The sequence below is a fragment of the Tiliqua scincoides genome, chromosome 6 (assembly GCF_035046505.1).
Source record: "Tiliqua scincoides isolate rTilSci1 chromosome 6, rTilSci1.hap2, whole genome shotgun sequence".
In the NCBI taxonomy this organism is placed as follows: Eukaryota; Metazoa; Chordata; class Lepidosauria; order Squamata; family Scincidae; genus Tiliqua; species Tiliqua scincoides.
Window position 1 is genome coordinate 24,358,859 of NC_089826.1, and position 27,873 is coordinate 24,386,731.

General features: G+C 39.3%; 1 protein-coding gene across 3 annotated transcripts in view; it reads left to right on the top strand.

Moving 5' to 3' along the window:
- The window catches only part of SEC24B (SEC24 homolog B, COPII coat complex component), a 51,926-nt gene that overhangs the window by 15,648 nt on the left and 8,405 nt on the right, over positions 1-27,873 (top strand). For 2 of the 3 annotated variants that reach the window (XM_066632399.1, XM_066632400.1), the window contains 16 exons: positions 7,486-7,566; positions 8,519-8,709; positions 11,887-12,071; positions 13,556-13,658; positions 13,998-14,124; positions 14,817-14,926; positions 15,194-15,306; positions 16,424-16,542; positions 17,434-17,489; positions 18,653-18,859; positions 19,949-20,072; positions 21,578-21,736; positions 23,355-23,528; positions 23,983-24,093; positions 25,533-25,708; positions 26,453-26,590. In XM_066632399.1, the coding sequence (XP_066488496.1) occupies positions 7,486-7,566; positions 8,519-8,709; positions 11,887-12,071; positions 13,556-13,658; positions 13,998-14,124; positions 14,817-14,926; positions 15,194-15,306; positions 16,424-16,542; positions 17,434-17,489; positions 18,653-18,859; positions 19,949-20,072; positions 21,578-21,736; positions 23,355-23,528; positions 23,983-24,093; positions 25,533-25,708; positions 26,453-26,590 (2,174 nt within the window). Of the gene's footprint in view, positions 1-1,157; positions 1,263-7,485; positions 7,567-8,518; positions 8,710-11,886; positions 12,072-13,555; positions 13,659-13,997; positions 14,125-14,816; positions 14,927-15,193; positions 15,307-16,423; positions 16,543-17,433; positions 17,490-18,652; positions 18,860-19,948; positions 20,073-21,577; positions 21,737-23,354; positions 23,529-23,982; positions 24,094-25,532; positions 25,709-26,452; positions 26,591-27,873 lie in introns of all 3 variants that reach the window. The other variant, XM_066632398.1, reaches the window with a different exon arrangement.

Sequence of the window (27,873 nt, forward strand, 5' to 3'; positions counted from 1 at the left end):
TCTGGGTGGTAAATTCCCCCATCCCAGCCACCTAATCAGCCTGACTGCATGCAGATTTACATAGGTCGTGAGTTCAATGAGACTTAGACCCATATAACTGCATAGGTTTGCAGTCTTTGCTCTGCCTAACTACTGTGCCTTGTATACTGTACTGTGATTTTGCATGTGCACTTATGTAGAGACTAATACACCATAGAGTAAATATGTGCTTGAACATATATGTTCAGTTCTTGCTAAACGGTATATGAATGATAACAAAAACAATCCTGTGAATCCTAGAGAATGTTTGAAGACTTTATTTGAACATTTAACTGCCAAGTGTAAAATCATGGTCATGTGTATCTATTTAGCTGAAGACAGATTCAAAATTGTAATTGAAGTTTGAGTTTTTAATCATAACTTTCATGCCACAGTGTGTATTCTAAAACATGCATACTGCTTCGATAGATACTGTCTCCATTAGTGGAAAGCTCAAGTGTATGGAATCGCATTGCTGTGGTTGGAAAGCTATGTAGGGAGACTACCTTTAGATAGCTTATACAGAACAGCCCCATGTATTCTCCATTAGTGAATCATACTCAACTATAAATAAGTTTACATCACTGTTTGTATACAGTCATGCAGAGTAATTGGCATTATTTGGAAAGCAAAGAATTTATGTGGATTCATGTCTATTGGTAAAGTCATCGCTGCTTGTGTCAGACTGATATTTTAGTCTTAAAAATAGGTTCTAAACTTGCTTTTGAATAGCTATTTTTTGTTTTGTAATTTCTAGACTTTATTAGTCTTTATTAAAACAATATCTGGGTGATAAATTATGTGTGTGCTAATTACACTAACTGTGCAATCCTATGCGTGTATACTCTAAAGTAAGTCCCATTGTGTTCAGTGGGGTTTACTTGTAGGAAAGTATGTATAGGATTGCAGCCTAAATTTCTTTGTCCACTATTAACCAAACCATAGCAATAAATTATCTGCTAAACTTCTTTAAAAATAGTTTTTTACTAGAATTGATTAAATAATTCACTGATTTTTATGTTAAGATGCCTTTTCCAATGCTTGGTTTTGCTGTCACTTTTTAATGCTCTGATTTGTGCTTTCAATTTCTCACTTTTCCTGTCTGTCTGATTCTTATGTTTGTGCTTTCCACTTCACAGGCATGCAGTATGGTGGATATGTTAATAATCAAGCTAGCTCTCCAGCAACTCCCTCGTCATCAAGTTCAGATGATGAGGAAGAGGATGATGAGGATGAGGAAGCAGGTCTGCTTTAGCTTTGCACCACTATTTCTCACTTTTCATACCCAATTCTCTTGGCATTATTCTACTTCCTTTTGTTTACTGGAAGCTACAACTTTTTTTTAAAGGGCTCTGAAATACATATTCATTCTCATAATAGAAGCTTAATAATCTTTGCCTTCTTGGTTTTGAGGAGCAGCAGTCTCTCCCTGAAGAGTTTTCCATGATTCTTTTGTATCGTGGACTACAAAATGAGAAGGCTTTATCCTAAGGAATATATGAAAGCAAACTTCCCTACCCCCTTCTTGACCCAGGAGCCCACCATATCCAACAGAACATTACTCTGGAAGATCTGGGGACTCTCCAGAGTAGGATTCTGTGGCATGTAGAGCGCTCCATGTTATGGACTGATCAGTGATGTTCATTCCTTCCCCCACCCCCACACAACTGTAAGTTGTTTCTGCTCAGAGAAGAGAAAGTTAGAATTCTTGTCTTCAGTTAGAATGTCTAGGTAGGATGATAGGTATTAGATTCTGCAAAGTAATTCAAGGTGAACAAGCTCAGAGTGTAGAAGAGTAGTGGAGAGCTTCTCAACAAGAAATTGCTTTTCATTAAAATCAAAAGATTGGGCATGTATCTTATGTTGAGACCCATCTCACATGATCCAACAGCATGGTTTTTGGGTTGGAAATGTGTGAGAGAAAAAATCTCCAACCCACATACTCCTTTCATATGATTGGCTCCTGAGAAATCCTGGCTTAAGCCACAGCTCTTTGTGTCATCTAAATAGCAATTATGAAGCCAGGGTCATATCTTGGTTTGTTAGCCATGGTTAAATACAAGTTCCTGTGTTCAGATTATTTGCAGCACTGTGGTTTAACAAACCAGGATTCTGTCATCACAGCCTTGCATCCAAACGGAGGAAGAAGCGTGTGGGCTCAGTGCATGTTCTGCTTACGTTTCTAATGTTTCTTCGTTGGATCATGTGAGCTGGGCTGGAGCATTTAGAAAGTTGTGTTTAGAAAGCATTTAGAAAGTCTAAACATGCATTTAGAAAGTTATCATAACTTCCAGTAAATGTCACTGTTGCTCTTGCAGCACTTGTTATGCTACACAACTTCTTATCTTCCTTGGATTTCATTTTAAACATAAAAGTGTTGCAAACTACTTCAGCATTAAATAAGCTACAAAATTTTGGCATTTTTTTCAGTTATGAGAAGGTTATAGGTAGCTAATAGGCCAAATACATATCTTTTGATGTGAATAATTAAGCTTTTTCATCCTCTTGTGCAGACAAACATTTATATGTGAAACTGCGTGGTAATATGCTTGACTGTATGTTTCATGTGGCTTTTTTCTGTTGCAATTTGAATGCAATGGACAGATTTCAGTTAAATACCTTAGGTAAACCTTTAAATCAAATGTACTTTTGAGACGCTTAGCAACAAAAATTACAGTTAAGCTGCCTTAATTCATTATCTGACAGTGCAATCCTATCTTGCGCTGGAACAGGTATCCAGCACAAGATAGGGCCCCAAAGTGGCTCAGCTGGAGGCAAGAGGAAACTCTTCCCCTTACCCCCAGGTAAGTCACCACAGCCCCAGTGGGTCTCCTCAGACTTGTTTCACCTTTGGAGGTAACATAAGTCTGAGGAAAGTGAAGCAGCTTGGAAGCCGCTCTGCGCTGCTCGGGAACAGGGAATAGGATCTGGCATATCTGCTAGATCCCAGCCTTGCCTCCCACTCCTCACTTGCCTGCCTCTGGGAACCCCCTGCCCTGGAATTCCTCCCTCCCACCTCCTCCTGTCCATGCCAAGCCCTTGCATCGTCCGAGCTTGGCCGACGCAAGCGTCCCTGACCATGGATTCAGCCTTCATGGGCTAGCACATGTTCCTGTGCCGGCCCAGCTGACTCTTGAGGAGGTGCAAACATGCTTTATGGCACGTTTGCGACCCTCCTGGGCCAGTGCAAAGGGATTGCGCCAGCCCAAGGGCGAGTTAGGATTGCACCCTGAGTTGTAGTATATAGGCATTTTTAAAAATGAGAGATAGAAATGGCATGTTTACCAGTAATTTGAATAGTAATATTTCATCCTTTGCCACATTAATGGAATCCGGGATGTAGTGGTGTTAAGCAGCATAGGCATATGTATATCACAAGAATCCTGGTAGTGTATGGGAATGTTGCCAATTTGGCACATCTGACTGTGCCTTCAGGCCAGTGTTGGTAGTTTTAGAACTCTTAAGACACTGATGTGAAGCCTTTTCTTTTCCCCAATTGGCATTTTTCTTAAAGTAATGCACACAAACTTGGTCCATTCCAGTATAGTTGAAAGTTCTCCCCAGTGGCATCGCTAGGGGGTGTGTGCCGCACCGGGTGACGCACACGGGGGATGACGCGCACTGGGGTAACACGCTAAAATAGCGGTGGTTAGGAGTAACCCCATCATGTTATATACCGGTGGATGTGGAATTTCGAGCGGAATGCAGTGCAAAATACCAGAGTGAAATATCTCCTTTCTATCAAAAGTTATGGCTAAAAAACCAGAGAATAAAAAATGCATGGATCCCTATAGAAAGTGAGCCGTATCGTGCGTTTACTCGTGAGGAGGCAAACATGCCTTAGTCCTTCAGAAAGGGCAGGCCGAGAGGAATCCAACACCAGAATGGTCCTGATCCAATGAATGCAGCCCCCAAAAACACCTGAGAAGGAAGTCCCTCCCTCCAAGCAGATGAATGTATTGAGCCCTATGGAAAGCGAAACTAAGCCTCATGGTTGCGTTTACTCAAGAGTAAGCAAACATGCCTTGGCTGCTGTGGAAGATCAAGGTGAAGGAGAGTGCACGGCTACCAGAATGGTCCTGATCCTATGCACCTGGAGCTAAACAAGTGCTCCAGAAGGCAGCCTCCCCCTCCCCCCCACTAAAAAGGATCAAAACAGAGGCTTCAGCTGATAAGGTGAACCTTTTTGAAACTTGCAAAGCCAGGTGGATTCTGACAGTGATCTGGTTTAAACAGAAGTTCTTAAATTGAACTGGGCACTGGGTAGGGCTGAAAACCTTACTGGTTTTGGAGGGGGGGTGTTATTGCAGGCAGGCCACAGAGGAAATTCATTTGGTGGAACAGGGCTGGCTTCTGCTTATTTAATTATTTGTTTTACTCTATTTATTCTTATTTATTTTAATTTACCTGATGATGTCACTTCTACCATGACATCACTTCTGGTGGGTCCTGGACAGATTGTCTTTTTAAAAAGTTGGTCCCAGCGCTAAAAGTTTGAGAAATGTTGCAATAAGGTGTTAGTAAGTTGACACCCTGTGTGTGTGTGTGTGTGATACCACTAGTGACCAAAATCACAATTTGGAAGAATAATACCATCATGTTAAATATCAATCAATGCGCAATTTCATGCAGAATGTGTTCTATCTTTGTTCTATCAAAAGGTACAACCAAAAAAACCAGTGGGAGTGGGGCGATGGTACATCACCACGCCCACCACCCGGGGTTTTGCCCCACCCACTGCATGGGGGATGACGCGCTGGCATCCTGCAGCGGGTGACGCGAACCCTAGTGACGCCACTGGTTCTCCCTGTCATTGTATGTTCTCTGTTTTCTTGTTGATGTAAATGAAAATGGAGAAGATGCATTGACAGAGGGAAACTGTCTTTTTCCTATATATTGGAACAAAACCAAGTTTGTGTGCATTAATACAGGAGGCTGCAAGACACAAATGGTGGGATGTCATAATACAGAGCTATCACTATTGCACCATAATGTGACTACCTATTTTTTCCTAGATACACCAAAAACTTGTTTTAACTTGACAAATGGCGTCCAAAAAATTCAGTTCTGAATAATTCGAGTTCTTGTAAGGTGAATGATCTGCAAACCAAAGAAAGACCAGCAGTTAACTAGTGCAAACAGTGTTGTCTGCCATTCTGCTTACTGAAAACAAACCCTTAAGGGAGCCTGAGCTCTAAACAAGAAGCTGCTGTCTTATTTAGAGAGTGTGCATTTTCTGGATGTCAGAAATGTTCAGTGCAATTTGGACTTTATTAATTTTGAGCTACATGTGAGGAGCCCAGAACACAACCTTTTTACTGTATATCAACTGACCCTATGCTGAACTAAGAGATTATCAGCTTGTTGCGAGTTTCAATCAGCTTCTAAAAGCAGCAACAGAGACACAGTCAGGATTGCTAGGAAGTTGTTTTTCACTTGTGACAATCACATTTATCGTGTTGGTTAATTCCTCTGTCTTTTTTCTCAACCTATCCTGGAACCTTTGGAGAAATGCTGAGCACAAACTAAATGAATTAGAGGAATTGTGTCTACAGGCTTCCCTGGGCCTCACAATGCCTTAAAAGGCATAAAAAATCACTTCCGGTTTCCCAAGGGAAACAAGAAGTAGATTTTTTTTTTTTTTGCCTGTAAGGGCCATTCTGAAGTCTGCAGAGGCTGAGGGTGGATACGTGTGGCCTCTACAGGCTTCAGAAAGCCCTCCAGAGGCAACCAGAGCACAGTCCGACCAGTCCTCTTTGGAGGCTTTAAGGGATCAAAACAGTGGATTTCATTATCTGCAGTTTTTAGTATTCGAGAGGGTTCCGAGAATGGATCCCTAATGGATAGCGAGACCCCACTTGTATTTGATTTTCTCTAAACTGCTTTGTGAACTTTTTTGATGAAAAGTGTTATATAAATATTCTTAATAATAATAGAAACAGACGTCAAGGCTCACTTTTAAACACTAGAAATGTAGTGGTAAAAGCAAACTGACAAGTGACAGGTAATGTCTGTCTTTTTCAAGTTCCTTTTAGTTTTCAGCACAATTTGCTATGTTTCAACCATGCAGTAATCTGGGTGATCCCATAATACAAAGAAGGTTAGTCTCTCAAGTGAAACCAACTCATTTAAACTATAGTAATTGGTTACATTTCTGAATAAAATAAAGGAGTCGTACTTTTATGGCTGTACACTACCCTAAGCACCTTTGAGGAAGAGTGACATAACAGTGTGTTCATACTGACACCTGCAAGAATTGCTGTAAGGAGAAACCCTCAGTTCTTGGTTACAGTCTCTTCCACAGTTAACTCACACTTTGAAGGTCATGCTGTGAAACATTTCAGTTATTTTCCTTTGTGACCACCGGTATTCCCACTAAGGCGTCCACAGTGCTGTACAGATCGCTTCCCTTCTGTGCAGCACTTCCTTGGGGTTTCTGGACATTTGATGTCATTGCTGGGCTTCCAGGAATGCCAAGCTCTGAGCAGGATGAAGCTCAGCTTTAATGGAATTTGAGCACGCTCTCGTGGCTTAAAGGGAACAGTAAGCTCTGCCTTTTCACTCTGTTCTAAGCTCTGACAAGCTGAACCCTATTTACCTACCTGACAAGGAGCAATTTAAGCTACCTTCTCTAAAACTGGCCCTTCATACTTAAAAGGTCAAGAAATTCAGGAGGTACCATTTAGGACATTTCTATATAAATTTCAAATACGAACTTTCATAGAAATGCCTCGTACTACACTACTGCTTCCCATGTTTCCAAAGTGTTTCTGTCTGTGTCTTTTAAGATGTGGTAGTACTTCTTTTGGTGTGTTTGTTGTACCAGACTTACACTGCTATCGCTCTTATAGGCATCCCTGTTAATACAATGGGCACATGGTGTGAGTAGGGTCTATCTTAGAGGCAACTCAAAATGGCTGTAGCTGAAGCAGATGATTTTTTTTGAATTCAAGAGTTCAAGGAATGAAGTGGGAGCAAGAGAGTTTGTACCTAGAATTGAGCACTAGGAGTATTCCTTCTCTCTCCTGTGACTACACATGCGCAAATACTTTGGTCCAGTTTCTTACAGCACCAATGGACTTTAGGGGCCACTCTGCTTTTGTTCATGCTTTCCTCTGACTTAGAAGTGCTTGAATGGGAAATCATGAGATAGACCAAGTGGTTTGAAACTTTTGGTGTGGAAATCAACTAATGTCACTAACTGTCTCTTATGATATTTTTTATTAAATCAGGTTTTATCCTTGTTAACTTGCATGTAAGAAGCATTTTTAATAGACACTAAGTATCAGAATTGTCAGCTCTTATGTCTAAATGAAAAAACTAAAATCCTATCCTAGGCATATGAAGGTCTTGATTATTATTGTAACGTACCCAAGTGTACCCAATAATTTCTTACCAGGTATTGATACAACAGCATTTGAATATCAATTGGATGAATATATGGTGTGTGTTTTTATGTTTTTCTAGCTATTGATACTTCTTCCACATCTGGCAGTGCCTCACCTGTGATCAACAATTATGATACACTTGAAGGGGGTGGCTACCAAGGTGAATTATTCTTGTTCGGCTTCGATATTGTCGTTTATGTTTAATGATTTGACCTTCTTAAGGCTGAGGGCTGTATATGAAAAGTTTGTATGATTAAAGTGGCAATCCTATGTACACTTGCCTGGAAATAAGTCCCACAGTGTAATTCCCTTCCAAGTAAGCGTGCATAGGATTGCATTTTGCTTTATGCAGCGTACATGAGACTCTGATACAGTCAGAGATGTGATACATCTGTAGACTATTTGCTAAGAATTCAGAATAAAATAATGCATGCTCAATATTGTTCAGATTGCTGGATCAAACATGCCTTTCAAATAATTCACTAAATCAAACTACAAAGGAGTTGTCCAACAACAGAATCCTAAACATAATTATTGTACTCAAAGTATATTTGGCATTTGTCTATGTAACAAGGGTTGTTATTTCATACATTTTGGCTTCTGCTCAGCTTACTGATTTGTTTTGATTTTATACTATTAATGCTGTAAATGTATGCACAGTTAAATTTGACACAAATCCCACTACAGTCAATGGGGCCATAATCTCTTTAGCTGCACAGGTGAAATATATAAGAAATTATCCCAGGTATAATACCTTACTGTTTTCTTTGTTTAAAATTGTACTCCTGTTCTACTTTAAGGATAACAGGAAATCATTCTTTATGTAAAAATAATTTAAAATTGTTGTACTAGTTACGAACTAGAGATAATTAAGCCTATGGATGGGCTCTTATTTTAAAAAAAGGATTGTGTTAATATTTTATTTCTCTGCATGAAATACTGATGTTTAACAGTGGGTACAGTACAACTAGATATCTAACTGAAGTCTACTTTATCTGCTTTGTTAATGACAGATACACCATACTATCTTATATATTCAGCTACTTGCATTTTGGCGCTTACTTTTTGAAGAGCAAAATAGTGTTTTAAAAACAGAATATTTTTCTGTTTAGAGGCACGTTCTACAACGAGTAGTCCAGCTCCTGTTTCCTCAGTTCCCCAGATGTCTAAAACCTCTAAGCCTTTTGGCTATGGGTACCCTGCTCTCCAACCTGGCTACCAGAATGTAACACCACCTCTGCCGCCACCTGCCACACAGCCCAGCAATGCTGGATATAATTCTGGATTGTCTCAATATCCTCAGGTTAGAGACTAGAAAATATTTCTATAAAAGTTGTTTAGTCTCATGTAGCTTGCAATAAATTAAGTGAATGAGTAAGCATTACATAGCTTATTATGGATAAACTTGGGCTGGAATTGCAGGTGTTGTGAATTCGAGACAGATTAATTTTGTGTTGGTTCTTTTGCTTCAGTTAGCAGAATCTCAGCCTGGTTTGCAAGCCATCTCCAATCAGAACTTTAACAGTGGCATTTTGCATCACCTGTAATTTCTTTTTTTTTTAATTTTTGTTTTCCAACACACACACAAAACACACACAAAACACACACAAAAACACACCATTGGAGGGTGCAGGCAATCATATATCAGTATATCTAATCAATCAATACGTATCTCCTAATCTTGTTCCTCTTCTAGTTTAGCCCCTTAATGTAATTTGTCATATCATATCATATGTAATATATCATGTGTAAAATGCATTCATCTAAATGCCCTGTCTTATACATCTACAACTTCATTTTCAACCAAGCATAAAATGGTCTCCATTGCTCTATCTGTGTCAGTTTGCGCTGTTGATGCAAGATCTCTGTAAGTCTATCCATTTCCGCCACATTCATTATTTTCTCTATTAATTCATCTTTTGTTGGAATTTTAGTGTCCTTCCAGTATCTAGCATATAAAATCCTCGCAGCAGTTAATATCTAAATACACATAATAACTAAATACACATCATTTTCTTTATCTATAATATCTAAAGTAATATTAAGCAGAAATAACTCTGGTTTCAGCGGTATCATAAATCCAACAATCTCTTGTGTTAGATTCCTTACCATTTTCCAATATACTTGCATTTTTTTTACGTGTCCCCTGTATGATAAAATGTCCCTTCCTCACATTTACACTTCCAACAATTTTTTTATATATACTGGTTCATTTTTACCAGTTTTACTGGTGTCATGTATCATCTATAAAACATTTTATATACATTTTCTTTAAAATTTGTTGCTCTAGTAAATTTTACATTATATTTCCAAATCTGTTCCCATTGTTCTAATGTATTATTATTATTAATATTATTATTATTAACAGTATTTATATACCGCTTTTCAACTAAAAGTTCACAAAGCGGTTTACAGAGAAAAATCAAATAACTAAATGGCTCCCTGTCCCAAAAGGGCTCACAATCTAAAAAGAAGCAAAGGAATACCAGTAGACAGCCACTAGAACAGACAGTGCTGGGGGGAGGTGTGCCAGTTACTCTCCCCCTGCTAAAAAAAAAGGAGCACCCACTTGAAAAAGTGCCTCTTACCCAATTAGCAGGGGTAAATATTATGGCCTATATTTTGCGCCCATTTTATCATACATTCTTTTATTGTTTCTTCTTGCATCTCAAAATCCAATAGGAACATATACATTCTTTTAATATATTTTTCTTTTGTTTCTAAAAGTATGCTATCAAATGGCATCTGTTCTGAATAGAATCCTTCTTGTTTATCTTTCCCAAATTTTGAATCAAGTTGCAAGCGAGTCCACCAATCCATCTCCACACCCTTTGTTAACAGTTCTTCCTTTGTCTTTAATTTCCCATCTTTCTTCAATAAACTTTCATATCTAAGCATTTTTGTTGTCTCTAATAAATTCGACCGGGTACATGCTTGTAGTGGCGCCTTCCATCGGGGGATTTTGATATACATCTGTCTTTGTATTTTAGCCCAGATCCATAACAGAGATGTATATGGTTATTGAATCACTTATATTCATTTGCTTTTCCATACCAGACAAATGCATGCCATCCCCATTCAAGATCATGTCCTTCCAGTTTAAGCATTCTTTGATCTTCTAATATAATCCACCCTTTAATCCATAGTAGCGCCGTGGCCTTATAGTATAAAAACCAGTCAGGAAGCCCCATGCCTCCTCTTCATTTCACATCTTGCAAGGCCTTCATTTTAATTCTTGGTTTCTTTCCCTGCCAAATAAATTTTGAAATAATTTGATAAATATCTTTAAATATATCTTGCTTCAAAATTACAGGGATTGTTTGGAAAAGAAAGTTTATTTTAGGCAAAACATTCATTTTCACTGCAGCAACTCTTCCCATCAACGAAAGTTTGTAATTCTTTCCACATCACCTGTAATTTCTGAGCAGTCTTCAAAAGCAGGCCCATATTGCAATAATCCTAGCAAGGTGTAACATAGGCGTGCATGACCATGACCATGACCAAGTCCATTTTCTTCAGGAACTGGTGCAGCTAGTACACCAGCCTAAGCTTAACAAAAGTACTCCTGGCCACAGCACTGAACTGAGCACCTAGCAGCACATCCAGACTGCAAACCGGACCCTTCAGGTGGAGAGGAACTCCACCTAGGACTGGTTGATTATTACTGGAGCACTTTTGATTTTAAGATTAAGTTTTCACCTATTCATCCACATCCAGCCCATCCCTGATCTCAAACAGTTTTTCAGGACCTCTTGTGTCCCTGAACAAGATGGAAAAGAGGGAACAATGTGCCCTCAACATACTGATGACAGCTAACTCCAAATGTCTGCATGACTTCTCTTAGGTGTTTTGAGTATAACATCGGGAGTGAACCCCATAGGACACCATAAGTCAGAGGCCGTGGTGCTAAATTAGTGTCTCCTAACACAACCTTAGAAAGAACTGGAGCCAATGTTAAAAGATCCTCCTAGCCCTATCCCAGACAGACAGTTCAGAGAAATTGTATGGTCAAGGCAGGGCATGAAAAGCTGCTGAGAGGTCGAGCCGAACTGATAGGGACTACTGCCCCATCCAATTTATAGTGTAAATTCTCCATTGGGGTGACTGTGGTTGTTTTATCACATGACTTCGTGATGCAGTAGCACAAAGCGCTTTCATTGCGGAGACTAGTCACCCTGGTCTAACTAGAAAGGTAGGAGCACCTGTGTCTGAAGCATTATCAAAAGGTGTACAAATACATTCCACAGGTAGTCTAGGTAAGTGAATCTGGCAATTGATCTATTAAGAATCTTCACCATTATTCACTATGCCCCGGGCCAGATTTCTTGAGGGTACAAATGCTGAAGAAGGAAGCAAAAATGGCTTATGGAATCAGATGTGAAGAGTTGTTCTGTTAGAAGTGATTCTGTGAGATTTGGCCCATTTGAACCAAATACTGATGCGATTAGAGGAAATGCTTATGTTAAGTGTTCTGTTCCAGCAATATCCAACTATGAATCAACTATCAGCTAGCCTTGGAGGACTAGGTCTACAGCAAATGCAGCAACCAGAGAGCTTGAGACCAGTTAATCTTACTCAAGATAGAAATATTCTGCCTATTGCTCCAATTCCAGCTCCTGTGCCTAATTTGAACATGGACCTGAAGAAATTTAACTGCAGCCCAGAGTAAGTATACGGTCTCCAGTCTTAGGCATGCTTTATAGTCTTTTATGTCTATTGGTCATCTTGTGAGGAAGAGTCACTGACGAGTATCCTGGTTCTTTTAATAATCATTTCTCTAACCAATGAGGTACCATTTTTATATGTACCAAACTGAACCATATTGGTGCACCATCTGCAGATGATGCATTCGAATATTTGACTTAAAGAAAATTGAGGATATTGTTTCTTGGCTGTCTTGAATACTGAGGAGTGGTCTGAACATACTAGCCAAATCATAGCTTAGCCATTGGGGCTGAGCCTAGTGGTCACACAATCCCTCTTTCTTTGTGTGCACCAGCTTCCCTTCCAATGCTCTGGTTCAAGCAATCAGTAGTTTACCATTAAGGAACAATCTGCAAACTATGGTGTGCACTTGACCTCCACAAGATTGGAAATCCACTTCAAACCATGGTTTGATGCAAGCAAAAGTTTCTAGATTGCCCAGATCTGGAAGTAAAGGAGAAAATTAGAGCATGTGTGGAGAGAAGGCAGCACCCAAGCCTGAGAATGTGAAACCATAGTTTGGCTTAATTTACAAATTAATCCTGTGTTAATGTGGAAGTTGCCCATCTGGCGTTGCTTAATTTTCAGTTTTGTACACTGATTTCATATCATAATTGGGTCATAAAATACACATTTGTTACATATGTAAACTGAACTAATGATTCAGTTAATAATATGAATTGTACATATGATTCATGTAAGAAATCAAAGTATATTAGTGCAGAATTTGGGAACTGATGAAAACCACAAGAGCAAGAAGGAAAGGTAGAGGAGAAGGGGTGTTCCTTCTGGCCACTGGTCAGCTGAAGCACTCTGGAATATCACAGCTGAGCAATGGCCAAACATGTCCCTTGCCTCTCCTTCCTGCTCAAGAGGAGAAAAGCTTGTTTGTTTAGTCCAGCCTCTGTGGAGCAGGGTGCCTAGGCAATGTGGCAGCCAAACCATCTCCAGTTGTCTTTTCATACTTTGGAGACAGAATGGCAGTTGCCGGCAACTGTTGGGACAGCTCTGACCCACTTCTTCTGCTCCATGTTTGAGAGGAAGGCTAGGAGTTGCAGGCTCAAAATCATTCATTCATTCATTTAGCTAGCACTTTTCAACAAGAGTAGTTCACAAAGTGGTTTACATAGTAAATTAAATCAAAATCATGAAAGCCTACACAGGAATATGTCAAAGATTGAAAAGATGTTTGTTTGGAATACTTCTTGGCCAGGTTATTGCACTGCTTGCTTGCTGTTGAGGAACCATCAGTAGATGAGTTATTCAACAAATACTGAACATTGCTTTCGGTGTCTGACCACTTCCCCTCATGTAGAGGTTTGTGTGCTAGTTCTGGTTATTTGGATAACATGATGGCCCTTGAGCACTTGTTCTTGTTTGTAGAACAAATAATAGTTGGGATCATAATTTCTACATGAATGCTTATGATTTTTCTTCTATTTCAGCTCATTTCGATGCACTTTGACAAATATTCCACAGACTCAATCTTTGCTAAACAAAGCAAAGCTTCCTTTGGGATTGCTTCTGCATCCCTTCAGAGATCTAACGGTAAAATTACTTTTAATGCCCACATTTTAGTATAGACAAGTTGGAATAAATTTTTCAATGTTTGACTTGTTTTGAATATATAACATTATTTTATTAAAATGTAACTGTAGCTTCACTATCTGATTGTAAGCCTGTTTTGTCTCGAAGCAAAAACTCCAGAGCGAGATTTTATGCAAGTGGTAAGGATTTCATAATTCTGGTATTGTATTTAATGTCTGAACAATGAATAGAAGACTTGAATTTATTGTTGGCAGCTTAAAGTGTATTGGGGGTAGGAACATATTAAGAAATCTTTAAATGTTTTCCTTGACAATTAAATGATTTACTTTTCTTCCTTAGCAATTACCTGTAATAACATCAAACACCATTGTGAGGTGTAGATCATGCAGAACATATATCAACCCCTTCATTTCATTTATTGACCAAAGGAGATGGAAATGTAATCTGTGCTACAGAGTTAATGATGGTAAGTATTGCTAATACAAGCCACAATCCCAAGAGAAGTAAGGTTGAGCTTGAGAGCAGACTCCTGACATCCCCCCCTTGTGAAATAGTCTTCCGCCTACCTGTCAAGCAATTTCTAAAATACAAGGTATAGCAATTGCAATCCTGGCCCCTGTGCCATCCAGGACCTCAAAGTTCTGCCCCCCCCAATGTGGCCCAGAAGCTTAAAACGTCGCTTCTGGTTTTTGACGAAAACCGGAAGTGATTATTTTAGGCATTCTGAGGGCTGGAAAGGCTGTGCATGGCCTCTCCATCCCTAGTAGGCCTTCTGAGGCTCTCTGAGATCTTTTCACAGGGCGTCCCTTTTGTCCCTTTCACAGGTACGAAAACCATAAGTGAAGCTTTTAGGCCTTCCAGAGACTTCAGAAGGCCTTCTAAGGCCCTGTAAACAGGCCTGAAGGGGGGGAAAAACAGGTGGCAGGGAAGGGGGAGGATGTTGAGCCGCCCCCTGCTGGGTGACTGCCTGAAGCATTCCCTCCCCGAACCTCCTCTTAGGTATGGCAGTGAGGTGTAGGATTCCTGTAGCTCTGATTTGTGCTTTAGGAAAGTGTTAAGTGCACTTGTATTTGCTGCTGTTCTACCAGGTACAACACTTGAGCATTTGACAGTGAGTATCTTGTTTTTTTTTAATTTTTAATTACTAATTTTATTTAGTTCCTGAAGAATTTATGTATAACCCTCTGACACGATCCTATGGAGAGCCGCACAAACGTCCAGAAGTCCAAAATTCTACAGTGGAATTCATTGCTTCTTCAGATTACATGGTAAATGTACATCTTTAAAACATTTTGAAAAAAAATAGGTATTGGTGTAGCCTTGGGAATGCTTCTGATTTGGGCTTCAGAGAATCATAAGTTTACAGTTCACTTCCTATTGACTGTACGTCTGTGTCTTTCAACCCCTGATTTTTCCTAAAAGGGCCTGGCAGGAACATTTAAAAGCAAAAAGCTAATGTGAGTAAATTTAAGCAATAGAGAATTAAAAAGGGCTATGTCAGTAAAATTTCAAAAGCAATGAATTTTATTCCACAGCTTCGTCCTCCTCAGCCTGCTGTGTATTTGTTTGTGTTTGATGTGTCCCACAATGGAGTAGAAGCTGGATACTTATCAATTGTGTGTCAGGCTTTGCTGGAAAACTTAGACAAGTAAGAATCTTCTTGTTTTGTTTGTAGTCCAGATATAGTAGTTATTAAAATAATTATATGGTCTTTGTATCAGGTGCTTCATTTGCATGAGCATAGTACCTTTTGTACAGTATTCCTTCTGTTCCCCTATTGCCAGCTCCCCTTTAAAGTTTTAAAGAGTTACTCTTATATACTTGAGGCAAGAGGAAAGAGTAACAAACCCTAAGCAGCATGCAGCCTATATAACTCAGTCCTGTGGCTAGCTCAGAGCCAAACAATGGGCACGTTAACATCTCTTTTCCTTTCATCCATCATCATACCTGCTTTGAACTAGGCCTGTAATAGTGATCTGGACACCCTCAGCAGAAGGACCAGCTGAGCCAGAAGATGCAGAGCCACTGAATCCAGGCTGTGACACCAAGCTGGAGTCCAGCAGCCAAGGACCTCCTAAGCTGGAGGCCTCAAGACTAGATGCACTCAAGGCTGATTCTGCTGGGGAACCAGCATCTTTGCCTTCAAGGGCAGCAAAATCTCCTAAACTACTTTGCTGCCACAGGCAGCATGCTCTCAGCAAGAGGTGATAGAGTGTCAGACTTGAGGCCAGAGATTGACCTTTTTATTCCCCAACAAGTGGGCAGAGCTTGACATGGATAGTTGGGTCCAGGGAGCATGTAAGGGCTTGGTTACCACCAAACCCTTGTTGGAATAAGTTCTCCCTAGAACCTATCCAGGGTTCTGAAGATCATACTTGATCCTCCTCAACTCCTGCCATGTCTTGAAACCTTGGAATGGACCCATAGTTTAGGCACATAGGTACATTTTCTTCTTGTTCCCCACTACCTGCCCTATGTCTTGTGACCATCTCCTTAAGCTCAGTTTTGTGTGATGTGGGTACTACTCTACCTCACCTTACTGTATTAACAGATGGGAAGATAGGGAAGAAGAGCTGGAATCAGTGTATATTCAACCTTTGTAGATGGACCCTGGGTAAATACTGAACTCTATGGAGCAGTATGTATTGGAGGTGGATGCTTTGTCTTCTCACATTGTGAAGACTAGGTCATGTTAGAGAATTGGCATGTTAGAGACTTTGTGCTTAAAACTACGAAACACGATTGTTTTTGTGTTTAATCTTAAGGTTGCCTGGAGATTCAAGAACAAGAATAGGCTTCATAACATTTGATAGCACTGTTCAGTTCTACAATTTGCAGGAAGGATTATCACAACCTCAGATGCTAATTGTTTCAGAAATTGATGGTAAGGATTTTTTTTAAAGAGATAAATTTGATCTGTTTTTAAGGAAAAATGACCTTCTTTAATATTTAGCATAATACTTAGTGATAAACCATGATTTTTTTTTTTTTACTATCAGTAAACCTTGATCTGAATCTATGGGTTTGAAGTTGGTTTGCAAACCACAGTTGTCACTAACTACTTCTGTGTTGTGTCTGAATTTACAAACCATTGATAAACTACAGTTAATGCTCTTTCTCAAGAGGCTGCTGCACCATGGCAGTCAGAAAACTTATGTGAAACCAAGTCCTGAGCAGATGGGAAGCAAAAGCAGACAAGCAGCATCCTAGGTGTGCATGCTAAACCATTGTTTGGGTTCTTAATTATGGTTAGCACCATGGTTTCACATTATGTCTGAATACAGCCAACATCAAAAGTATAAAACTGCAGCTCTCAAATGTAACTATTAAATGCTTTAATCATACATTCAGCACAGAAGAAGAATATAATTATACTAAACTAATTATAATAATCTTTATATATTGTGGTCCTTTATATGTTGTGTGGTCATTGTGAGTTGTCTAGAATTCATGCCTGTAAAATAAAATGAGGATAGGATAGTCAGTGATCTGTCCAAAGTGCCATATGATGTTCTACTCAGGTGGCAGGCTTTCAGCATCTCATTCCTTCCCAGAGCAGCTCTTCAAACCCCCTTAAGAAGCTGCTCAGCCCTAATGCATCATGAAAGAGTGCCACTGACAGGCAAATGGACAAATCTCCATATGTGCACACTAGTGCTTTCTATTTGTTCACGGAGCTCTCTGGATCTTGGATGTTGGGTATTTTGAATGTGCATTTTGGAATGTACATTAATATGGTTAGTAATTCTTTACAAAAAATCTATTCTGTCTATAGATGTCTTTCTGCCTACACCTGACAGCTTGCTTGTTAATCTGCATGAAAGTAAGGAGGTAAGAGAAATCCAAATACAATGCCCAGTCAAAGAAATTCAGTATTAATATAAAAAGAATGTTTTGTTCCTGCTCTCTGCTTGATTAGATGAATTCATTTAGAAGAGAGGTGTGCATTTTAAGGCTTGTGGGCCACATTAGGTCTGTAACTTTTTCAATCCTGCTTCCAGTTTTGTAGGTATAGTGCCATTTAAGTTTTGCCTCCTATGGCACAGTGGAATAATTCAGAGAAACATAGGGAGACTGAACTGGCAAGTTTGTCTCTCCTTAGAGCTGTACTTGAGCTATGGACTGCTTGCATGAACAGAGCAAAAGCATAGTGTCCAACAGTTGAGGTATCCTCAAAGAGACCTCTGCAGTTGGGTCAGAATGACCTGGAAGTTATGAGGCTGCTGACATATGTGAAAAATGCACAGTTGCCATCCAGAGGAAATCATAGCTCCTGTTGTGGGGGTGGGGGAGGAACTGGCAGATAATGTGAATGAACCTACATGTCCATTATACAAGAGAGATTTGGGATAAAGTAAGTGTTCCTATGCTTTTCTTTCCCTTGAAAATCCTGTGAGGCATGGTGCATTATATACAGTAATTACGTGATTAGGTGGCCAAGTTTGTATTCAGCTGCTGCTTGTCTTTTGGCTGGTATCCTGACTAAGCTGTTCTGCAGAATGCTTCTTTTATTTGTGGAGGGTGCTCCCCCAATGGTGGAAATGCTAGTCTGGATGCTACCCTTTCTCTTTTACTTATACAAGTGTTATTGATGTGAGCATGTAAAGAGTAAGTTTAACAACTCAAATAATTCAGATGTCTACAGCTTGAAACTCTAAGTTTGAAACTTAGGTGAGATGTAGATAATCTGATTTTAGGAAAATTAGAGTGTACTCAAATGAATGCTCTGAACAGAATGGTATATGTTAGGATAGAATAGCAGCATAAATATATTTCAAAATTTTGGTGAGTATTTGAATTCATAGTTCTGATGAAAAAGTATGCGTGTGGCTGATCCGCTTTAGCAAGTTTTAGTTTTTACAGCCTGATTTACAAGTTGACTTATTTCTAGGTGTTTGACTTTTAAGACATCCAAGTGTTTTATATTATCACTCTTGCTAGAACGTTTTTTTCCTCATAACTTTTCATGTAACACCATTCTGTTTATTTTCTAGCTGATTAAAGACTTACTAAATGCACTACCAAATATGTTCACCAATACGAGAGAGACTCACAGTGCACTAGGCCCAGCCCTTCAAGCCGCCTTTAAATTGATGTCTCCAACAGGTGGGCGGATATCTGTGTTTCAAACACAGTTACCCTCCTTAGGTGCTGGGCACCTGCAGTCCAGAGAAGATCCCAATCAAAGATCAAGCACAAAGGTACTTTGGACTTCTTGGCAAGATTGGGTAAAGATTGGGTATTTGAGAATCTCTGAGTTGAATCTAAGTTGTCTTGTGCAAGTGGCAAAAGTCACTTTCACTCATATAAGGCACCTCCCCTCCTGATTTTTCATCAATTCCCCTCTCTCCCTGCTTCAGACTCCCATGCCTGATCCCTTGCCATTTCAGAGAGTCTTCAAAGGGAGGTTCAGGGGGCTGCAGTGGGAAACAGATCTCCTCGTGTGGTTCCATGAATCAAACCCTCTGTGGGCTGTGCCTAGTAAAAACTCAGAAGACAGGGAGGGTGGAGCTGAAGAAAGCAAAATTCAGTAATTCTTGTTGCATGCTGTGCTTTTCTACAACTAACAAGCAGTGAAATAAGCTGTGCAAAATAAGCAAATATATGCATGTTTATTTCCTTGTGTAATTTAAACCATTTGCAGAATTCAGGGTTTTTGTGTGTGGAATATATTTTCTCAGTACATCCCTTGTGTAGTTTTTCAGGACTGAATAATTTCTCAGGCAGTATTTGCATATTATTAATCCTCAAATAGTGTTGAGGATGACTTCAAGAGGTACGTGTACAGGAATAATCAATTGAAATAATTCATTTTTGCCCATCTTTACCGATGTTAATGAGTGATGGATAGGTGTTATATATCACCAGCCTGATTAAACATATAAAAACCAGAGATCTTGTTAATAAGTCTTGACTATTCAGTGTGTAGACATGTATGTCAATACAAAAAAAAAGAAATGGGAAAGATAACAAACCCATCTTGACAATTGTGGAGATGTTAAGATCATAAGTGTTCATCTCTTGCTAGCAGTTATGATCACTGTGGGTAGTAACAAATGTGGAGATAGGAAAGCGTATGAAATATGACCAAAATTGATATCAAGGGATATAGTGTTGGACAATGTTGAAACGGAATGCTAAAGTATTACAACTGCTTGTATGTAACAAGCTGTACATATTTAATAAGCAAAAAATTACTTTAGAAAAGTGTACTTTCTGTTCTTAAACTGTTTTATATTGTGGCCTTTTTCCATTGCCTTATTCTTTGCTTTGTAACTTGCTTATCCTAGGTTGTTCAGCATCTTGGTCCAGCAACAGATTTTTATAAAAAGTTAGCACTAGATTGTTCAGGACAACAGACAGCTGTGGATTTATTTCTTTTAAGTTCACAGTATTCTGATTTGGCTTCTCTTGGTAAGGAGTGTTAACTTGTTTCATATAACTATTTCATATTTTAACACATTCAGAGTGCTGTTCTAAGTTCTCGTTGGGCCAGCGCAAGTCCCTTATGCCAGCCCAGGAGAGTAGCAAACATGCCGTAAAGCATGTTTGTGACTCCATGTGAGTAAGCTGCGCCAGCGCATGGAGGTATGCCCACCCACAGAGGCCAAATCCAGCCTCCATGGTGTCAAAGAATGATAAGTCTGCGCTGGCCGAGCTCAGCTGGCGCAGAAGTCTGGGGGGTTGGAGGGCAGAGAAAAGGCGGGAGGGAGATGTTTCGGGGCAGGGGAGAGTGGGCAGCAGGCAGGCCCGGGGGTGGGTGGGGAGTGGGAGGCGGGGCCAGGACCCAGCAGTTATGCCAGATCCTAGCCCCCATTCCTGGGCAGTGTGGAGTGGCTCCTGGCTTCTCCGTTCTGCTTGGATCTGCATCACCTCGTTAGGTGACGCAAATCTGAGTAGACCCATTGGGACCACTGCAGCTCTCCCCAGGGTAAGGGGAAAAGTTTCCCCTTGCCCTCTGGTTGAGCCACAGTCGGCCCCAAATGTGTGCTGGATACTGTGCAGGCCCACTGGCCTGCCTGTTCCAGAGCAAGTTAGGATTGTGCTGTGAGAGACGTTACCCATTGTGTTAAATTGTCTGGGAAAGATTCAAAATCAAGCACGTTTTCCTTTTGTTTGTGGTGCACACTGTGTTTTATTGCTAGCTTTTCACACCAGATTTTGAATTGCTAAAAAGCAGGAGTGTGTTATATTGAAGTGGATAGGGAAAATGAAATATTGCACAACCAAGATATTAGTGATATTATTATTTTATAATTTTATAGGTACTTCATGTTAATGCACCAGTAGAAGAGGCAGGTGTTAACTATTTATTATTTATCTAATAAGTCTAGGAGACTTTGGATTCAAGCCTATCTAACTTTCCAGTGCTGATGCAACTTCAATGCTGCTCTGAGGTAAGGACCTTGAGGAAGTCTTCATGACTGCCCCTGCACCTTGGGATGCAGTTCATGCTCTATTGGTATGGCCGCATCAGCACTGGAAAGTTAGGTAGGATTGATCCATTTGTGTTGAAGGAAAAAATGCTTAAGTAAGATATCTGGAGATAGGCCCCTTAGGAATTACAGTGGGGGGAAAACTGTTTTACAGCTCAGATACAATCCTTTCATAATTTATATGCTTGTACCATAATCAGTAATCATTAATGCAATATCATGTTTTAAACTCAAATATCACTTAAATGCATTTGATAAAAAAAAACACTTTTATGTGGTCTGTTTTTTCCCCATATCAAATTGGTTAAGTGCTTTTTACAAGTGTAAAAGGAGTAAATTACCTTTTAGTTCTAAGACTATTTTATAATAGAATATTCTATAACATATCATCATCATAATTTGTGTTTTTGGGTTTTTAAAAGTAGAAATTGGATTGCTCCTATTCCTGAATGCATATTAACTGTCCCTTTTCCTCACATGAAGCTTGCATGTCAAAATATTCTGCTGGATGCATCTATTATTATCCATCTTTCCATCATACCCACAATCCTGTTCAAGCAGAAAAACTGCAAAAAGACCTGAAAAGATACCTTACACGAAAGATTGGATTTGAAGCAGTCATGAGAATAAGATGCACAAAAGGTATGGTATGAATTTTTTAGAAAAGAACTTCCTTATGACTAATGCATCAGATATTGGTGAAAATGGTAGAAAACTTTCTCTTCTAGAACATGTTTAGTGCCCTCTTCAGTTATTCTAACCTCACACAATACTGCATGTACTATTCAAAGGCTGACTAAAGAAATGTTCACTCATTTTTAGAAGAAAATTGTATGCCTTGAATAAGAAGTATTTTAAAAATGTTTTTATTTGGATTATAGAACTATTATAGCAACACTAAACAAAAGGGAAGTGCTAGTTGTACTTGAGAAAATTGTGTTCTTTCCCAGCCATAGAACAAGTATCCTGTATTCCTATCAATTAAAAAAAAATTAGAGGGAATTGATGATGATAATAATAATACAGGTATTTCTATACCGCCTTTCTTGGTCCTCAGATTTCTCCTCGGACTTTATTCAAGGCGGTTTACATAGGCAGGTAATTTAAATCCCCGTAGGGATTTTTACAATTCGAAAGGTTCTATCTTTCAAGAAACCACAACATTCAGATGTTTCCTTCTTGATCTGGTCGCACATTCTGGCCTCCATCCTCCCACGCTCAGAGCGGATGGAATAACTTGGCTCAGCTTTCAGCTGCTTCAAGGTCGCATGGTGCTGGTGGGCCTCGAACTGGCGACCTTTGGATGTTATCTTCAGGCAAATGGAGGCTCAACCCTCTAGACCAGACCTCCTGCACAAATGATTGTGATAAATATCTCAATTATATTCAATTTACTCATTAAGGGCGCAGTCCTGCTCTTCACTTGGGCTGGCACAAGTCCCTTAAAGCTGTAAAGCATGTTTGCACCTCCTCGGGAGTAAGCCGGCCTTCGGAGGCGGACAAAAGCCTCTGCCCCGGCTTCCTCAGCGAGCCTTCCGTCAGCGCAACTGGGCCGACATAAGACTCTGGGGTGGGCGGGGAGGAGGTGGGAGGGCAGGCGGTGGGTGACCCCGGGGTCAGGCAGGTGGGGAGTGGGAGGGAGGTCTGGAGTTCCCAGGGAGTTTGGAGCGGCTTCAAGCCGTTCCGCTCTCCTTGGACTTGTGCCACCTCAGGAGCTAGCACAGGTTCAAGGAGATCCATTGGCGCAAAGGTGCCTTACCCAGAGGTAAGGGGAAAAGTTTCCCCTTGCCTCTGACTGAGCCGCTTTGGGCCCCTGTCCTGCGCTGGATACAGCGCAAGCCTCTTAGCTTACCTGTTCCAGCGCAGGGTAGAATTGCGCCCTAAGACACATATCACTGTTGTCAGAATTTGAGACAATTTAATTGTTTAAGTAGTATGTTTCTCAGCTTTCATTGTCTGGAGTCAAGCCAGTACTTTATGAAGTCTTTCATTAGATGTTTTCTATAGTGCTATTCTTGCCTATAGCTAAACATCTGTGTTTCTGAGAACAACTTAAAATATCCTAGATATGTTTTGAGAAGTTACTGATCTGTGCTATTAGAATCCATTGTTTTAGCATTTGCCATTTTAACATAATAATAATAATAATAATAAAGTCCCGAGTCCTGAGGGGACTCAAGGCGGCTTACAAAACAAGTTTAAAACAGTTAAAAACATAATTTAAAAGCAGATAAAAACATATCATCACCTTTGTTTCTAGGTCTTTCTATTCACACCTTTCATGGCAACTTTTTTGTGCGATCTACTGATTTGCTGTCACTTGCCAATGTCAATCCTGATGCTGGATTTGCAGTGCAGATGTCTGTTGAAGAGAACCTGACAGACACATCTCTAGTTTGTTTTCAGACAGCACTTTTGTATACTTCCAGCAAAGGTAACTTCAGAGAAATGTAGTAATCTTTTGCAGATTGTCTTCTCAAAAGAATAAAAAAGAGGTGAAAATAGTTATTCTCTTGAAGAGGAAGGAGGGCTTTCTTTACTCAGTGGGTTGCCACTCCCACTCTGAGAGTGGCCACTCCGAGAGGAAAAGGAGGTCTCTTCCTCCTGTGGGAGGCAGCTCAGCTCAGTCCAGCTCTGCCTCTCTAAGATACAACTCTCTAAGATACAAGTTGTATACAAGATACTCTGTTTTTTTTCTGGTCTTAAATGTTGAACGATGTTAGGGGTGAATTAAATGGCAAATTCTCCTTCTTTCTCTCAAATAAATTTATGCATTATAAATTTATAATATAAATGTTATATATATATAATAATATAATATAAATGTTATAACATTTAGGATAAGAAACATGGTTCTGATTGTCATTGTACCGTTGTTTCTAATGCAGGTGAACGGAGAATTAGAGTTCATACCCTTTGTTTGCCAGTGGTCACTTCATTGTCTGATGTTTATGCTGGAGCAGATGTGCAAGCAGTTATATGCCTTTTAGCTAATATGGGTGAGTTAATGATGAATATTCAGGAATTTTATCTGTTCATAAAAAGGAACATTATAGTTTATATGCTCAGAACCTATTGTCAAGAAGATGTTTGTTACTTCAGATGGCAAGTTGGTAACATGTATATTAAAAACAAAGACACTTTCATAGTCATATTGCATTCTTACCTGAGATCCCAGAGGAATTAGTGTGGGAAAGTATTACAGATTATCATCCCTGTATATTGTACTCCACTGTGGGTAACAATCCTCAATGCAATTCCTTTTTTTATATTCAGTTGGAGTACAGGTCTAACCTTATAATACACAGATTTTTTTATTCATGGATTTGACTCAACACGAATGGCTGCTGCAAATGAGAAGGAATTTGCTGATCCCTGGAGAAGGGGAAAAATGCATCTCTTTAAAACAGTTTTTAAAACTGCTTTTCTTACTGTTGTAGAGAGGTATTGATGAAAGCAATTACAGGTATAACCTAATTATCCATGAATTTCTCACCTGTGGAAAATTCCTTGGATTTTTCTATCTCAAAGTAATGAGAAGGGCCCTTTAAATTAAAGGAAAACAGTCCTTTAGCAATAGCTTTGTTAATGTAAAGAGGGAAGCTAGCTGATAATCCATCAATCATTCTCTCTCCAGGCATTTAGAACCCTCCTTTCCCCTTCAGAACATGAAAGAAAGATAATCACTTTGCTCTGGGTGAAGGGAGGGGTCCCTGACTTGGGAATGGAGTGAAGCCTTTCTAAGAGACTGATGGGTTCTCTGCCAAATGACTGTTTTACATCACAAAGGTCAGCAAGGCTGTTTTTAAGACCAGCAAATGGGACTTTGTTTTTTAAATGGATTCGCTTTAATGAGATGTTTGCCATATCTCAGGAATAATGAGACTCCGTATCCTTTATTAGCACCAACATTTAGAAGAAAAATTGAAGGACCCTGCCTAAAAACTTTCAACCTGGTGTGGTAGTGACATTTCCAATCTTGGAAAGGCAGTGGCATTTAATAATCAAACTGGATCCTTGCAGAAAGTACATCTAATGATAGCAGAAGATACTAAATTGGTTTATTAATGAGAAAATATTTGTTTGTAAAGTATTCGCATAAACCTCCTTTTTATAAATGTTTGATAAATTATTAATCTGAGGATCTTTGAGTCACGAGTTATCTCTTCTAATTCACCCTTTTTTCCATTTAAGTTCATTATTCACACATTTATCAGAAACTATCCTGGTTCTCATGGAAATTCATATCAGTGTAGTTTTATGTAAATATCATTCCTCTTAATCCAGACAATGTTTGTTCAGATGTTTAATACCTTCAAGGCTATTTGGTGAAATTAAAACGTGCCAGCAAAATATTGCTGCACTGGTTTTGCTGCTTTATTGCTATTTTTTAATAGGCTCCCTTCCTAATAGTTTGTTACTACTTGACTTCCCACAGCTGTGGATAGATCGGTTTCCTCAAGTCTTTCAGATGCAAGAGATGCCTTGGTGAATGCAGTGGTAGATTCACTGTCTTCGTATATGTCAACTGCATCAACCCTCCAACAATCAGCTTTGATTGCTCCAAATTCCCTTAGGCTCTTTCCTTTGTATGTTTTGGCTCTCTTTAAACAGGTACTTTGTATGATGGATCATTCATATTAAATGTTTAGCAAAAGCAAAGTTTGTTTTTAGTGAGATAAAAAATTAGTTATATGGCAATGCATACTTTGAATACATTATCTTCTGCCTCTAATGTTCATTCTGTTTGTGAATTGTGTAGTGTTCTGTATACTAAAAATAATCTGTACATTGTTTAGAAGTAGCAACTTTGAAAAATGTAACACAGATTTTGGTTTTTAGTTCCTCATCAATGTTCAAACAAATGTATTTCTAAAATTGGGTAGTTATCGACAGTCTAATATTGTTTCATGAAAAAACTAAAAAAGCCATACGATGTTTTAAATTTGTTAAAAACAGGTAAAATCATTGTTTTAAAAGATTGTTCCTACTTTTGTTTTACTTTTGTTTAGTAAAAGAAAGTCATTGGGCTGGATACAACAAACTGTGCAACTAGTTTCATACATCTGTTGAGAGGGCTGGATTTCTCAAATCACAATCCCCATGCCTCAGGGAAATTTCTTTTTGGAAATGATTGAAGTTTCATAAGCCCTTTGTGATATGATGTTGGCTCCTGCCATTCAAAGGCAAAGAAGTCCTCAGTTGGCTGTATCCAAGACCTTGGGCTTATCTAAACTAGCTCTTTGGATCCCAGCCGCGTTCATTTAATATGTGTAATATTAGTTTTTCTTAAACCAATCATTTCTTAAACTTAAATAATTTTAATTTCTTAAAATTATTTCTTAAAATTTCTTATAGAAAGCATTTAGAACTGGTACAAGTACACGCTTGGATGATCGCGTATATGCCATGTGCCAAATAAAAAGCCAGCCTCTAGTTCACTTGATGAAGATGATATACCCCAACTTATACAGAATAGACAGGCTTACTGATGAGGTATAGTACATATTTTATATTGCAACTAATAAAATGTAGTGGTAGCTCTTGCTTTTGATACTTTGGCACCTCTGCTAACTGGGTGACGAAGCGCCTTCTAAAGTGGTGTGCTCTTTTATTTTGTGTGGGGAGAGCAACTGCCCCACCTCTGCCCCAGTGTGGCCTCTTTTCCAGAGGTTGTTGCTGGCAGTATGTCTGCATTTTTTTAGTCGGCGAGCTCTTTGGCAACAGGAAAACATTTATTTACTTATGTCAGCAGCTTTGTGAACAACTATTGGTTGAAAAGTTTATATAAGTATTCTTAATATTTGCTGTGAGTAAAGTGTAATGTGTTCCATTATCATTTTTAATTTCAAAAACTTTTGTGTTTTGCTTATTTTCTGCAATGTGTAATATTGGGTAGATACTAAGAATTAATCTTATACATTCTTCGGTATTATGACTGGCAAGAAACCCAGAAGTATTACCTTAGAATGTAAAATGAATAGTGGTATCATGATCCTGAAGCCATCTTATAGATTCTTCTAGCGTTAGTATTTTGTCCTGAATTGTGGCTAAAATTAATTTTGGGTCTTGTTGTACACTTGGATTGTTCTACAGTTGTACATTTGGTACCAATCAATGGTAAGGCCACACCTAGAGTATTGCGTCCAGTTCTGGTTGCCACTTCTCATAAAGGATATAATAGAAATGGAAAAAGTGAAGGAAAGAGCAACCAAAATTATTATTGGGCTGGGGCACCTCCCTTACGAGAAAAGGTTACAGCATCTGGGGCTCTTCAGTCTAAAAAAGACGTGCCTTAGGGGGCATGATTGTGATGTATGAGCTACTGTTATGATTAACAGCATCTGCTTGAAGGATAAAATCTTCACAAAGCTGTTTACAAAATCTAAATGGCCAGTTTACAGCCCAATCCTATCCACACTTTCCTGGGAGTAAGCCCCATTGACTCTAATGGGACTTGCTTCTGAGTAGGCATGCATAGGATTGGGCTGCCAGACTTTCAGATTATTTGGAGTGACTAGAGGCAAGATTGGGAGTGAGGGGGGCAGGGGGTGGGCCTGCTGAGTAAGATATCTTGAGAGATCTCTGCATCCCTCTACAAAATTATGCAGGGGGTAGATAGAGTGGATAAAGAGACACTCTTTTCCCTCTCACATAACACTAGAACCAGGGGACATCTACTAAAATTGAGTGTTGGGAGAGTTAGGACAGATAAAAGAAAAGATTTATTTACCCAGCGTGTAATTAGTCTGTGAAACTCCTTGCCACAGGAAGTAGTG